General features: G+C 43.7%; 1 protein-coding gene across 5 annotated transcripts in view; it reads right to left on the bottom strand.

The window, feature by feature from the left end:
- BORCS5 (BLOC-1 related complex subunit 5) overlaps window positions 1–15,454 on the bottom strand; it is a 97,691-nt gene that overhangs the window by 15,255 nt on the left and 66,982 nt on the right. For 3 of the 5 annotated variants that reach the window (XM_055570423.1, XM_055570421.1, XM_055570422.1), the window contains one exon: window positions 14,677–14,834. In XM_055570423.1, coding sequence (XP_055426398.1) covers window positions 14,677–14,834 — 158 coding nt within the window. Of the gene's footprint in view, window positions 1–1,703; window positions 2,573–7,362; window positions 7,460–14,676; window positions 14,835–15,454 lie in introns of those variants that run through there. The other 2 variants (XM_055570425.1, XM_055570426.1) reach the window with 2 other exon arrangements.

Genomic DNA, 15,454 nt, shown 5'->3' with positions numbered 1-15,454 from the left:
TCATAGCCTTGACTAGACGGACCTTTGTTGGCAAAGTAATGTCTCTGCTTTTGAATATGCTATCTAGGTTGCTCATAACTTTCCTTCCAAGGAGTAAGCGTCTTTTAATTTCATAGCTGCAGTCACCATCTGCAGTGATTTTGGAGCCCCCAAAATTAAAGTCTGACACTGTTTCCACTGTTTCCCCATCTATTTCCCATGAAGTGGTGGGACCGGATGCCATGATCTTCGTTTTCTGAATGTTGAGCTTTAAGCCAACTTTTTCACTCTCCACTTTCACTTTCTTAAAGAGGCTTTTGAGTTCCTCTTCACTTTCTGCCCTAAGGGTGGTGTCATCTGCATATCTGAGGTTATTGATATTTCTCCCGGCAATCTTGATTCCAGCTTGTGTTTCTTCCAGTCCAGCGTTTCTCATGATGTACTCTGCATAGAAGTTAAATAAGCAGGGTGACAATATACAGCCTTGACGTACTCCTTTTCCTATCTGGAACCAGTCTGTTGTTCCATGTCTAGTTCTAACTGTTCCTTCCTGATCTGCATACAAATTTCTCAAGAGGCAGGTCAGGTGGTCTGGTATTCCCATCTCTTTCAGAATTTTCCACAGTTTATTGTGATCCACACAGTCAAAGGCTTTGGCATAGTCAATAAAGCAAAAATAGATGTTTTTCTGGAACTCTCTTGCTTGAGTTTGGGGTTAGCATATGCAAACTAGTACATACAGGACGGATAAGCAACATGGTGCTACCGTATAGCACTGGGGGCTATATTTAATATCCTGGCATAAACCATGATGGAAAAGAATACAGAAAAAGAGTGTATGTGTATAACTGAATCACTGCTGCAGAGCAGACACAAGACCGCAAACCAACTATGATGATGTGCGTGCTTGGTCTATACTTCCATAATAAAGAAATACATATATATAAATAAATGAAAGTTTCTCAAGACACCATTTCCGGCCAAAAGGAAAAGAAAAGCCTATTGTGAACTGATGTCAAAATCAAATGACAGGGTCCAATCAGTCAAGCGTCTCCACGTCCATTAGGAACAGGAACATGCTCAGGTGGCCTCAACCTGCAGCTAGGAGGGTCTCACTCACAGTGGTGCGCATCTGTGTCCTTCTGGAATCACAGAAGCCTCCTCCTGCTCCTGAGTAGTCACCATTTCCTGTTGTGCAAGCGACAAACAATGGGCAGATGGTCGCCAGTGTTTCCATTAATTACACCACAGGCTGAATGGCATCGATTACCACATAATGGACATTTCACAGTGACCCTGCTTCCTTTGTTCAAACAATGTATCTAAGTGTCTCAGCAAAGGAACCCATTCTATTTGGGTCTTTAAGAGAATGAAAAGAGGAATCTCAGGAATAATTGCATCACTTTGCCCCAGTAATGATTTTATGACTTGCCCAACTTCCCATGTGCCTTCTTACCCTTGGAGGTGTTATGTCCAGGCAGGATGGGAGGGAAGAAACCTCAAAACCTTTAAGTGGGTCTCAAAGCTCAATACATCAATGTCAGGCGGATCACCCCGCAATTGGCTGCCCTGCCCTGGAAATGGGCTAGAAAGTGACACTGAAAGGCAGCCAAAAAGGAAGAGAAACACATCAGGGTCAAAATCAAAGCTCAAGGGCAGAGACTCCACTCCTCCCTCCTCACTGGGAGACTCTCCCTGGACTCTACAAAAGTTCAGGGCCATAAACATCCTAGAACAGGGGTCCCCAACCCCCGAGCCCCAGAACGGTATTGGTCCACGGCCTGTTAGAAATAGGGCCTCACAGCAGGAGATGAGCAGTGGGCAGGCAGGCAAGCCAGCAAAGCTTCACCCGTATTAACAGCCGCTCCCTATCACTCACGTTACTGCCTGGGCTCCACCTCCTATCAGATCAGCAGTGGCATAATAAACATAATGAACTTGAATCAATCTGAAACCATCTCGCTCTCCCCTGCCCCCCTGGTCCATGGAAAAACTGTCTTCCACAAAAGCAGTCCCTGATGCCAAAAAGGTTGGGGACCACAGTTTCAGAGGATCTTCTGCCTCCCTGGGAAGTCCCTGTTCTGCTTTCTCTCTCATTAAAGCCCCACTTTCTGTAGCCCTCCTGAGTGGGAGAGGGGCAGCATGAAACCACTGTCCAGCTTCCCCAATGGCGTCCCTCTGTCCACCTTCATTTCTGCCACAGTCCTCTGAGATATTGGTAAAAACCCCTTTCTCAAAAAAATGACTGATCAGGAGCATGGAAAAGTTAGCCTTAAATTGGCAGAGCTGGCATCTTCGCGATGGATACGTGGGGTCTTCAGGGTTATTTTCTTAAGTGTGGCTGCATCCCATAAGGACTGTCTTTGAAATAAAAAAGGGTGCTATGAAACCATGGAAAGAATACTAGAAAGGAATATGGGATCAGGGAAAGAGAGCATTAAGTGTGATTAAGGAGAGGAGTTGGGGAGTAAAAAGCCTTTGGATAAAGAAGTAAAGAGAGGGACTTCCCTGGTGGTCCAGTAGTCAAGACTTCATTTTCCAATGCAGAGGGTGTGGGTTCAATCCCTGGTCGGGGAGTTAAGGTTCCACTTGCCTAGTGGTCAAAAAACCACAATATAAGACCGAAGCAATAGTGTAACAAATAAAGACTTTAAAAATAGTCCATATAAAAAAAATCTTAAAAAAAAAAAAAGAAAGAAACAGAAAAAGATAGTAGAAAAAGCAAAGGCTTTGGAGTCTTCCATGTGGGTTTCAGATTTGGATTTGAGTGTCCGGCTCCACCATTTAACAACCACATGCCCTTAAATGGTTTGCCTTTCAGGTCTCTGAACCCTGGTTCGTATCTGTCAGAAGTCTATGACAAGGTACATCAAATGCCTGCTCTAGACCTGGCACAGGGTAAACACGTAAAAGAAATTACAGTGGTCTTATTATTACGACTCTTACTCCCACATTAGGAGAAGAGCTGAAGGAGCCCTGCTAATAGATGGAAGTGGGTGGATGTGAAGAAAATCTGGCAGGCACACAGTATAACCTGGACTCTCCTTCCCAGTGTCCAAGATTATAGGGAAATAAAAGTAAGTTTGTATGACCTAAGCAACACATTCACTATTTTAAAACCTGAGCTAAATTTGGCAAAACTAATACAATTGTGTAAAGTTTAAAAATAAAATAAAATTAAAAAAAAAAAAAAAACCTGAGCTAAGGCAACCAACCAGTGTAAAACTGGGTTAATAATGTGCTCTATAATCCCCTCACTTATGCAAATTGGACATGAATATAACCCTTTCTCTGACTTAGAGAACAGACTTTGGAGGCAGTGTGCAGGTAAATATTTTACACCTAACATCCTCTATGCTATGCTTGGAGAAAGAACCAGAGATACCCAAGATGAGACAGTGATGATGCTGATGATAAAGTTTATAGTAACATAATCATCTGGTTGACCTCAAGTGATACCCGAGTCTGTGCTCTTAATCACTGTGCCAGGTGACCTCTCCTGACATGCGAGCGCCTGGCACAGAGTCCAGAGGCCCATGTCATTGACACCTCAACTCCCCTACACAGACTCATGCAGGGAACACTTCCTCGGCACGAGGGGAGAAATGAGGCAGAGACCCCTTGTCCGGGCAGAGCAGGAGTGTTTTTAGACAGGCTGTTGGCATATCCGGAGGGGGATGGAGATGCACCGGGCAGAGATGGGAGCAGAGTCCAGCAGAAGGGAGCACACAGAGGGCATGGAGTGAGAATGGAGACCAGAGGAACACCCGAAGTGAGTGGATTCTGTGGCACACAAGTGTGACTACTACAAGACGGAAAGGCAGGTATGTGGTGCAGGGAGTCTTGGTCTCAGCAAGGGTGAAAGAGAAAATGGCTGATGAAAGACTGAAATAATGACATTTGCAGCAACATAGATGGACCTAGAGGTTACCAAACTAAGTGAAGTCAGACAAAGAAAGATTAAATATACACACTACAATATATAAAACAGATACTGTATAGCACTGGGGACTATACTCAATATTTTGTAATAACCTATTAGGGAAAAAAATCAGAAAAAGAATATATATGTATGTATAACTGAATCACTTTGCTGTACACTTGAAATTACTACAACATTGTTATCAACTATATTTTGATAAAAAATTAAAAAAAAAGAAAACAGTTGAGGTGTACTAGGATGCTTCCCTGATAGCTCAGTTGGTAAAGAATCCATCTGCAATGCAGGAGACCTGGGTTTGTTCCCTGGGTTGGGAAGATCCCCTGGAGAAGGGGAAGGCTATATAATCCAGTATTCTGGCCTAGAGAATTCCACAGACTGTATAGTCATGGGGCTGCAAAGAGTCGGACACGACTAAACGACTTTCACTTTCACTTTGTGCTGCGATGCGGGAATAAATCCCTACTAAACGCTATTTTAATTGTGCCACTAACGCTCATTCTTCTACAGTAACATCCTATAAGAACTCCATTGGTGGTCTTATTGCATTTTAAAGAAATGACTTTTACTCACTAAAAGAATCCTTTCATTTACACAGCTCCTTAGATTCCTGCAGAAAGCTTGCACCTTCACTGCCCCATTTGCTCTGGAATGCAAGTTGGCTGTCGCCTTAATTTTCTGCAAGACCAGCTCTAGCAATGGTTGGATACGTCCCTGGACACATGTCAAGCTCTCTACTCATGTGCAGAATGAGCCCTGGGGAGCGAGGCCAGGATGGCATCTACAGTCTCATGATACCGGGATTACCCTGGTGGTCCGGTGGATAAGACTCTGCGCTCCCACTACAGGGCACATGGGTTCGATCCCTGGTCAGGGAACTAAGATCCCATGTGCTACAGGGTGAGGCCAAAAGAAAATAAAATGATGGAGCATTTTAAAAAATAAATTAAAAAAATATAAAAATCTCACAATACCAGAATACAGTCTGTCAACAAGAGCAGAGAAACGTTCACTGCTGTCTCAAGCTCTAGGGACACTTCCTCAAGAAAACCTTTGGGAATCCTTGAGACCTGAAAGAATGAGAGATGTTTTAAAAGGAATTTGGCTCTGGAAGTGTCCTCCCAAGAAACAATAGAGACAGCAAATGAGTAGGTACTGTGATTGTCATTGGTCGGAACACTTTTGATAACTTTTAGGTGTAGACAGTTGTGAGGAAGAGCCCTCCTGGCTTGCTCTGTACTAGCCAAGAGGTCACTATATCAATGGTTCTTTTCTAATAAGACCTTCTGGGCCTACCCTACCTAAAATTTACACCCCACTGACATTTCCAATCCTTTTTCTTGCTTTCTATTTTGATTCTTGGCATTTTTCTTACATGTGATATGTAAAACTACTTTTTTCATCTTGTTTATTATCTGTTTCCTCAATGGAACGTTAAGGTCTATGAGGAAGGGAGTCTGTCTCTTTTGTTCAGCGTTGCATCCTTACCACCTGGAGCAGAGCCTGGCCCAGAGCTGAATGAGTTCAGAAACGAAGCAAACATGTAGAGGTACATGCATAGAACATTCTGAAAAGCATATTCTTATCTCAGTGAGTGAAAAAGCAGCAGCCAAGGAGACAGAACCCTAATAAGGCTCATATAAACAAGAAAAAGAGAAGAGAATTACTCCAAGTTGCGGGGGAAAAATGTGCGTTCAAAATAGAGATTCATTAAAAAGGAAAACAAAATGAACCAGGCTAAAAGCAAATACTGGTCATCTCATCACTAAAGTTAGCAACCATGGCTAACTGTCATATTTCCCTCTAATCTTTTTAAAAAAGAGATTTAACATATCTGAAATCCTATTAACTACATAATGTGTATTAATTTTTTCCACTTAATGATCTAACTGTTTGCTTAATATCACTTGATTTTCACTGACAGGAGGACCTAATCAAGTGAAATTTACTTGTAACCTTGGGGCCTTGCACCAACCCCTGTGAATCTCAAAGTTAGAATGAAGATGCATTTTAGAATTATAAGTTCAAAGATGGCACAGAGGGGCTTCCCTGGTAGCTCAGTGGTAAAGAATCCACCTGCCAATGCAGGAGACACGGGTTCAATCCCCGGTCTGGGAAGATCCCACATGCCACAGAGCAACTAAGCCCATGCACCACAACTATTAAGCCTGTACTCCAGAGCCCAGGAACTGTAGCTACTCAAGCCCGAGCACTCTAGAGCCTGTGATCTGGAACAAGAGAAGCCACTGCACTGAGAAGCCCGCACCCTGCAAACAAGAATAGCCCCCGCTCACTGCAACTACAGAAAAGCTCACACAGCAACAAAGACCTAGCACAGTCAAAAATAAATAAAGTTACAAAAAAAAAAAGACTAGAAAGAAATTAAAAAAAAAAACAAGATAATGAGATGTTAAAAATGTAGCCCCAAACCACGCTGGGCACACAACAGACTACATTTCCCAGCATCCTCTGGAGTTAGCTGTGGCCATGTGACTGAGTTCCAGCCAAAGTGACCTGCAACATTTATAGGTCTGATCTAGGAGAACCTCACATCTGTGCTACTCCGCCGTTTTCCCCTCCTGCCAACTGGAATGCTATCAGCAATGTGGCCTTTGGATATGGCAGGGCCATAAAACGGGAGGAGCCTTGAATTCCTAACTCAATGGAGGAGTCACCTGCTAATCAGAAACATCCACCCTGAATATGAGCAAAAAATAAACTTCAGCAGCATTTGAGCCATTACACATTCTTGAGTCTATTTATAGCTGCAGCCTAGCCTACATTTACCTAATGCGTGTGCTGTGTGCTTAATCGCTCAGTCATGTCCGTCTCTTTGTGACCCTTTGGACTGTAGCCTTCTACGCTCGTCTCTCCATGGGATTTTCCAGGCAAGAATACTGGAGTAGGCTGCCACTCCCTCCTCCAGGGGATCTTCCTGACCCAGGGATCGAATTCACATTTCCCGTGTCTCCTGCACTGGCAGGCAGATTCTTTACCCCACTGAGCCATCAGGGCATTTACCTAACAGAACTCTCATAACCTTTATTTTCTGTAACAGAATAAGAAAGCTTATCAGTCACTATGACAAAGACATTGACACATGTGAAGAATATATTAACTTGTTCATTTAACAAGCATTTATTAAATGTCTACTATGTGCCAGGCATGTGCTGAGCATCGCAGCTACATTCAAATGTATTAACACATTATTGATCGGGAGATTTTTGTAGAAGCTAACGTCTGTGGCTGGTGATTTATTTTGCAAGTAAAGACTGAAAGTCTCCAGTCAGTAATGTTTGGGTAACAAAAGACCTATTTATACATCTCTGGCCAATAATGTGTTATACTTCCTTATTTTTCTTCATGAAAGAGGCACAGGACAGGACTGTCTTTCCCTGGTCCCACTTCCAGTTCCGTTACCCTGTGCCCGGAATACTGCTCACCTGCTGGCTTACAGACTGCAGTTCCTCTGGCTTTCCTCACAAGAGAGGTGGCTGAGGGGCCTCCAACATCACCCATCCTCGCAGGCTGGAAAACGAGCTGGGGAAGAGAATGGAGTGGGCCTCTGCGCCTGGCCCGTAAGGCCTGTACTAGGAAAGCTGGCCGAGCCGGCTATCCAGGGGCACGACTAGGGCAGCTGACCTGGAGGCAAACAGGGCTGCTGCTCACACATGCTTCACGTCAGTATCCAGAGCCTGAATGGAGGGGAATCTCAAAGCCGTCTCATAATTAGGTTTTGCTCAGGCCTCGCCAAAACACACAGGCCCACATTTCCAAGAGGCGAATAATAAACTTGATTGGGCCTTTGTCCAGGATTTCTGCCTTTCGGCAGGCCAGCGCTGGTACAGAGGAAGTGAGGGGCCAGGTCTGAGGAAGTGCTGTACGGCGTCCCTTACAGCCAGATACACCAGAATGTGCCCAATCCCTTAGCTGGATTTCCTGCCACGCAGGGGACCAGCTGTGTTTCTTACTGGAGAGAAAGGCTGCCCAAAGGACAAGAAGGGGGCACAACTCTGTCCCAAGGGCTCAACCTGAAATTCACACCAGGGCAGCTTGTCAGACAGAAAGGAAACCCGGAACGTTCCAGAAATGCCTCGCCCTCAGCCTTTCAGCAAAAAGAAACCCAACATTTCAATGCTCTTGTCAAAATTTACAGCTTTAACCAATGCTGCCAAACCCATTTTATAATGTGAAGTCGAGCAAGCAGTGACCAATGCCAGGGTATGTTTAAAAGCAGCAACAGGAATCTAACAGTGTTGTCGTTGGGAGGACATTTGGTTCAAGGTGGCAGGCAAAGGGTAACATCCTCACCTGGCCAGCGGCTCACACAAAGCAGGCTTCTTGCTGAAGGGGCTCAGAGTGAATGCTAACACCAGTTTAAACACGGATTCTCTGTGCAAACTGTGAGAAACTCACTTAACCTTGGTCAGCCTCTCCCCCAGCCCCATGGGAGGAAACATGGTACAGGAAGTCAGGTCAAATACTTGGAAAACGGCTCCAGCTGGGTCTCAAGCATTACAGTATTGTCGACTGAAAGAAATCCCTGCCCAAGAACAGGAGCTCACTCCTTCCAACACTAGTTGAGAGCCTACAGCACGAAAAACGAATAAAAACCCAATGATAAGGTTCTGTGGAAGTGGAATGTTAAGTAGTAAGGTAAAGCAAAAAAAGAGGACGGGAAATCAGAAAGATTCATCTTCTATTGTCTTAGTTATTAACTCAGAGAAAAAGCTTGGACAAACCCCCAATAAACTCAGGGACCCTTAGTTTTGAGTGTGCCATGAAAGGGCTGAATTAGAGAAATTTGAGGGTGTCTTTATAATCCCACGTAATCACGCGGCTTAAGTGTCCATCTGAAAATGCTTCATTTGGATTAATGTTACGGGAGCATGCTTTCAACACAGATAACAACGAAACACACAGAGGCTACCAGAATCACTCATGAATTTAGTTTTAAGGCCTTTAAGCAAGTACACAGAAACTGTAACAAAGTTAACCTAGTGGCTTCTAAATCGTGAACACATTCCCTCGCTGACGGCAATGGGCGGGGGCAGAAACGAGATCCAGGTCGGTGACTGTGAGCCGCTCGGTTGTCTCAACTGTGTCTTCCTTGGGCTTCCTTCCAGGTCTTTGCCACTGGCCTCCCTCCCCACGTCCCCGGACCCTGCGGAAAGCCCTTATGTTAGGAGGACGCACGTTCCTTTCTTCCTTAGCTTTCAGTAACCCCGATTTCAGTGGAAGATGTGACCTAAAACTGAAAGTGTCTGCCTGCCAACCTGAGTCCTTAACTAGAAACGATGAGATACCAACAGAAGTCACTGGAAGAATCAGAGGCGAGATATTCACAGCTTAGAGGCCAAGGACCACTCACGTGCCACGTCCAGCTTTGCATTTCTCATGGTCCACACTCCACAGGCACCAGTTTGCTTTTTACAGAGCAGAATAAACAGTTAAATTAACTACAAAAACTCCAGACAGCACATATCTGTGGCATGAAGGAAATCAGGCAGGGCTTGCAGACTGGGTTAAAAATGATGAGTCGTGCCTCTGTGTAGTTCTTTGTGATACTCAGGTTGGTGATAGTACTTAAGATGAGTCAATATTTAGGCTGCTGCTGGTATCAGGAAAGTTCACACAGGCCAATTCAGAGCAGTAAGGTTAGGCTTTTCTCTCTCAGTCATTATTTTCTGTTGTTATTTTTTTTTTCTATTAGTCATTATTTTTATTCAAAACAATAACAAGAGCTAATACCACAGTGTTTATTATATGGCAGACATGGTCCCATACTTTACACAGAGTAACTCATTTAACCCTCAGCAGACCTTTCTGAGGCAGACTACTATTTTTATCCTCATGTAACAGAAGAGGAAACAGGCTTAGAAGAATCAAGTCGCAGGACTTCCCTGGTGGTCCGGTGGCCAAGATTCCGCATTTGCAATGCAAGGGGAAAACCATCCCTGGTTGGGGAACTAGATCTCATGCACGTGTCAGAGCTGAGAGTTTGCATGTCACAACTAAAGATACCACGTGTCTCAACTAAGAGACATGCCTCAACTGGGCACAGCCAAATCTAAAAATAAGAAGAATCAAGTAACTTGCTCGAGGTCACACAGCTCATTAAAGGCAGTGGCAGGGTCTGAACCTGGGAATGAGGCTCTGGAGTTCGCACTTAGAACCACCACACAGAACTGCTCACAAAATCAAGGCCCGAGTTCTTTCCACCTCCGCTGAGCCCGCAATAACTCCTGGACTCATTAACTGTGCTACTACTCAGTAGTCACTCTCAACAAACCCTCTCCTTCAGAAAAAATACACAGGCTCCTCAGGTGTGACTGGTCTGTGTCCGGCGCCCTCTTTTTAAAAACCTGCCTAGTTCCCCCTGTTCTTTCAAAACAAATGCCCCCAGGGCTCTTACTACCTCAGGGGCCTCCCTCTCAGAATTCACCTTGTATCCTTTATCCACCACCTCTTTCTTCTATCTCTTCACCCTCAACCCACTAGCCTAATATACTACCCATAAAAAAAACACCAAAAACCCCAAATCTCATTTGATCTTCATCCACTTTTAATTCCATAGTATCAATTTCTGCATCTGCATAACGAGGGCCTTGGACCAGAAGCTCTCTCAGGTCCTTCCAGTTCTGACATCTGCTTCTTACCAGAGAGATTTCCTGGAACAAGTTTAGTTTCTCCACTGTCCCTCTGAAGCCCCAAGTTAATTGTCTTCTGAGACTCTCAGCTGGTCCCATAGCTGGCAACACTCTCCTCTCTCCATTCATTTTCCAAATCCCAGTTTTTCTAGAAGACGTGACTTTAGCCTCACCCAATCCAGAATATTAGAATCTTGAACTCTCCCAGGCCTTCGGTTGTGAACCACAACTGAGTGCTCCACATTGATGGCACCAATCTTTCATCTTACTGCTCTGTGTATCTTCGTTCCCTCGCCTAGATGAAGCTCTCAGCGAGCAGGGGCCATATTACGCTTCTCTATCACCCTTAAAGCCCCTCACTCTAGGTCCGTTGACAATAGCTGCTTGGCCATGCTGGCTGGCTGGCTGAGGGTCATCCTGAAGCTACTTGGGAAACTAGTGGTCAATGGACAAGACTCTCTAGTGTGAAGGAAGACACCCCTAGCTTTCACTCCTCTCTGATAAAACAAATTCCTATCAACTTTTTATTCAAGAGCATCATCCAAATTTAGCAATAGGAAAGCCCGGCGAACTTCTTGGTTTTCTTCTATCTGATTCAGCAATGGTTACAGAAACATTTCCCTCTGAGCCAAACGGAAGTGATCCCAAGCATTGCAGCTTTCAGGGCTTCTTGGCTGATCCAGGTTCTACTTCCACTAATACACATTCTCCACGGTTATTAAGTTCCTTGACTTTTCCACACATATAGCATTATGTTACTTCCTTACACTTGCAACCCAACTTCCAGGAAACATCTGGAATAATACAAGCGAGCTGGTGTTTGATCAAAACGACATCCTCTGCTTTATTCCTTTGGAAGTGACTAATTTCAACCCTGGGGTTTGAAGTGAGTGCACACAGACACGTGTGTTTCAGGAGTTTGCACCAAGAGAGATACACGTCTCCAATGAAAACCTGCAAACTGTGCTCACCTCTTTGGCCCTAAGAGAGCTAAAGAGGCACTGCTCGTACCGGGCCTACTGTCTCTGCTTGGCAACAATTCTGGCCACTACTGACGGCTCAAAGTGAATTCCAGGGCTCCTCAAACGCAGAATTTTAAACTTCGTTTACTGTCTTTAATGAACGTTCCACAGCACTGGTGCTCAACCCTGGCTACTTGTGAGAATTATCCAGAGTGTGTTAATGAACACCAAGGCCTGGCTTTCTCCCTCCCCCACCCACCTCCCTTCAAAAGTTTCCATCTAACTGGTTTGGAGTGAAATCAACATGTCACTTAAAAGCATCTCAGCTATACTGCATGAATGAAGGTGATATTTTAAGTATGATAATGGCACTCTGGCTGTGTTTTCAAAAAGGAGTCTCTGTCAATGGAAAAACTGTTTTTTTTTTTTTTAAAAAATCTCCATTTAGTTAATGGTATTGTACCAATGTGAATGTCCTGGTTTTGTCATTGTGCTAAGGCTTTGTAAGATGCTCGCTTTAGACAAAATAATGAGAGGCATATAAGGGATCCTCTGAATTATGCTTTGAACCGTTCTCTAAGGCTGAAAGTAATTCAAATTAAACAGTTTTTTAAAGGGGTCCTCTATTTTTAAAGATAAATATGCTTAAATATTCATGAATAAAATAATATGCCTGAGATTTCCTGCAAAACAGACCAGCTGGGGAGGTGGAAGGGAGTGAGTGGGGGTGTGGATGAAACAGGGGTCTTCACAAGTTGGTGCCTGTAGCAGCCGGGCAGGGCAGTAGCAGCGAGGACGGGAAAGGCCACAGTATTTGTCCACTTCAGTGTGTGTGTAAAGTTTTCCACCACATTTACTGGAGTGAAAATTCCCAGGTGATTCTAACTCTCACTTGGGCCCAAGAAACCACTGTGGAGTTGAAAGTGTGGTATAATGAGCTCTGTCTGTCCGGTACTATCACCTACAAAATACTTTGCCCAGATCTTTGACAGTGAGCTAGTCACTTAATCTTTCTGTACCACATTTTCCTAAACCATGAAGTGACAGATATGGAGTAGAGGACCCTATCAAAAAGAAGACAGAAAACAGTAAAATGTTGATTTATTCTAAAATCTGAAAATTAATGACATGGTTAATTTCTAACACAGTCAAAAATGGTAAGGTCTTACGTCTACAGAAGCATTTCCCAAAGAAGGCTCTAAAAAACACCACTCCTGGGACTTCCCTGGTGGTCCGGTGGTTAAGAATCTGCCTTCCAATAGAAGAGACTCAGGTTCAACCCTTGGTCAAGGTACTAAAATCCCATATCATGCAGGGCAATTGGGCCCACATGCTGCAGTGAGGAGCCTGCATGCCAGAATGAAGATCTTGCACGATGCAACTAAGACCCAACGCAACCAAATAAATACTGTTGTTGTTTTGAGAGAGAGAGAGAGAAGTCAGAGGATATGTGTGCTGTGAAGATGCTAAAGATCAACTTTAAAAAAAAGACTATTCATATAAGATGCTAACAAATGCTACCCAAGATAAAGGTTCTGAAATCAAATAAGTTTGAAAAGTGCTTATGTTCTTTACTGTAACATTGCTAAGAACTTTTAATAAGATAATATGCATTGGGACTTTCTGAGGATGGTAATAAAATATGCAAGAAGTCTGACCTTCTTTGTACGGAACCAGTTTTACAGAACTTATCTTGGAAAATAATGCTCTAGACTAGTGGTCCCCAAATCCCATGTAATGGAGAATCGCATTCGTATCATTCAATAAGTTTATTAAAATAATGAGTCACAGACCACATGCTAGGCCTATTGGAGAGGAGAGAAGAATTCAATACTAAAACTAACAAAAAAAATCCAAGTGATTCTAATACAAAGTCATGTTTGGAACTTCAAGTTCTGCCGACCATAATGTAGTAAAATAAGTCTAATATCGAAAAGGCCACATGCACACTGACCAATAAAAAAGGTCATATTTAATACTTTTTCATATAAAAGTCATTAGTCCATAAGAAAAGCATATATGCACACAACATTCTATGGAGAGTAAATAGTAAAATAATGGAGGTGTTGGCACATTTACATCTATCAGTAGAGCTAACGACTACTTCGTCATCTCAACGATGTAGTACTTCTATTACTAACTGATCATTAATTTGCAGTGATTCTCCACTTTCTCCCTGTGTGTTTCCTCATGTCCATCTTCTCCTGCCAGAGTCAATGACCAGGACTAATCTGTTAAATGCCAGGAAATGCCATTCACATAGGTGGTTTCTCCAAGTTACAGCTCCTTACCTTTTCTTTATATGACATCACTTCAAGGTGTCAGAAGAGAAATTCCTTCTTGATTGAAAATTTTTGTAAACATACTTACTTATACCTTGGTGCTCCCAGAGCTGTGTGATGCGCTGGCCCAGTCAATGATATATTTAAATGTTTAAAAGAAGTATCCACTTATTGTTATTCATAATTACTTAACATGTGTACCACACACTCTTTCATTTACTAAGTACTTTCACATGAATTATCTTGTGTCTTTCTTCACAAAAACCCTGTGGGTTAAGTAGGCACAATTGTTTTTATCTAACCAATAAGAATCACTGAGCTCTTCCTGTTAACACAGTGAAAAATATAATTGAGGAAGATGTCAGATGCTTTGCTCTCAAAGAACTGATACTCGACTAGAAAACAAAATATAAACTACACACAGGAAAGAGTTGAAGCGTCAGTCAAAGCAAATTAGTATGGCAGGATTTCACACATACTAACAACAGTTAACACATACTGAGCAATTTAATCTTCACGCAACCCTTCAGGAAGGTTACTACTATTAGACCCATTTTTCATATGAGGAAACTGAGACCAAGAGAAGGGAGGTAACCTCCCCAGGGAAATAATAAATGGGGAACCAGGATTCAAACTTCAGATTAGTCTACACCACAGACCACTCTTTTTCATCACCACATGTTACTGCTGGGAAAGACAACGTTCCCAAAGTCATGGGGACAAATGTTAAGACACCGAAACAGAAAATGACTACTTCCCAAAAAAGTGGGGTCAGTGGTGCTACACCCCAGGAGAAGAGGACTCAGGAGTCACAGGGAATCACGAGACTGAGTCAGCCATGCTACTTTCTCGCAATCCATTACCTCTTTGATTCGTTTCACCAAAGCGTTCTGATCAAAAGCAACGGCCTCAGCGCACTGATGGAGGTGGTCCTGATAGCGGAGACAGAGCTGCAGCACTTGCTGAGAATCCAGTTTCTCCAGTTTGGCGTTCGTTGGGGAAGTCTGGCCACTCAACAGCCCTTCAAAGCAGAAAAAAAAGAAAAAAAAAAACCCCAAATGAAATGAAAAAGTACTAGTAAACTTGTGAATGAAGTAGTTTAATAACAAGTTCACAGAAGACAGAGTAAGAGGTTTAAATTTAACCTTGCATCTTTTGTCATGTGCTAGTGACAGTCACAGCAACGATCGTTTATGGAGCGTCTAGTATGAACCAGGGAGAAGGCGACGGCACCCGCTGCAGCACTCTTGCCTGGAGAATCCCATGGACGGAGGAGCCTGGTGGGCTGCAGTCCACGGGGTCGCTAAGAGTTGGACATGACTGAGCAACTTCACTTTCACTTTTCACTTCCATGCATTGGAGAAGGAAATGGCAACCCACTCCAGTGTTCTTGCCTGGAGAATCCCAGGGACAGCGGGGCCTGGTGGGCTGCAGTCCACGGGGTCGCTAAGAGTTGGACATGACTGAGCAACTTCACTTTCACTTTTCACTTCCATGCATTGGAGAAGGAAATGGCAACCCACTCCAGTGTTCTTGCCTGGAGAATCCCAGGGACAGCGGGGCCTGGTGGGCTGCCGTCTATGGGGTCGCACAGAGTCGGACACGACTGAAGCAACTTAGCAGCAGCAGCAGCAGTATGAG

This window comes from Bubalus kerabau, chromosome 1 (genome assembly GCF_029407905.1).
Source record: "Bubalus kerabau isolate K-KA32 ecotype Philippines breed swamp buffalo chromosome 1, PCC_UOA_SB_1v2, whole genome shotgun sequence".
In the NCBI taxonomy this organism is placed as follows: domain Eukaryota; kingdom Metazoa; phylum Chordata; class Mammalia; order Artiodactyla; family Bovidae; genus Bubalus; species Bubalus kerabau.
Note: the sequence above shows the minus strand (reverse complement) of the source record. Positions and strands in the feature narration are given on the sequence as shown.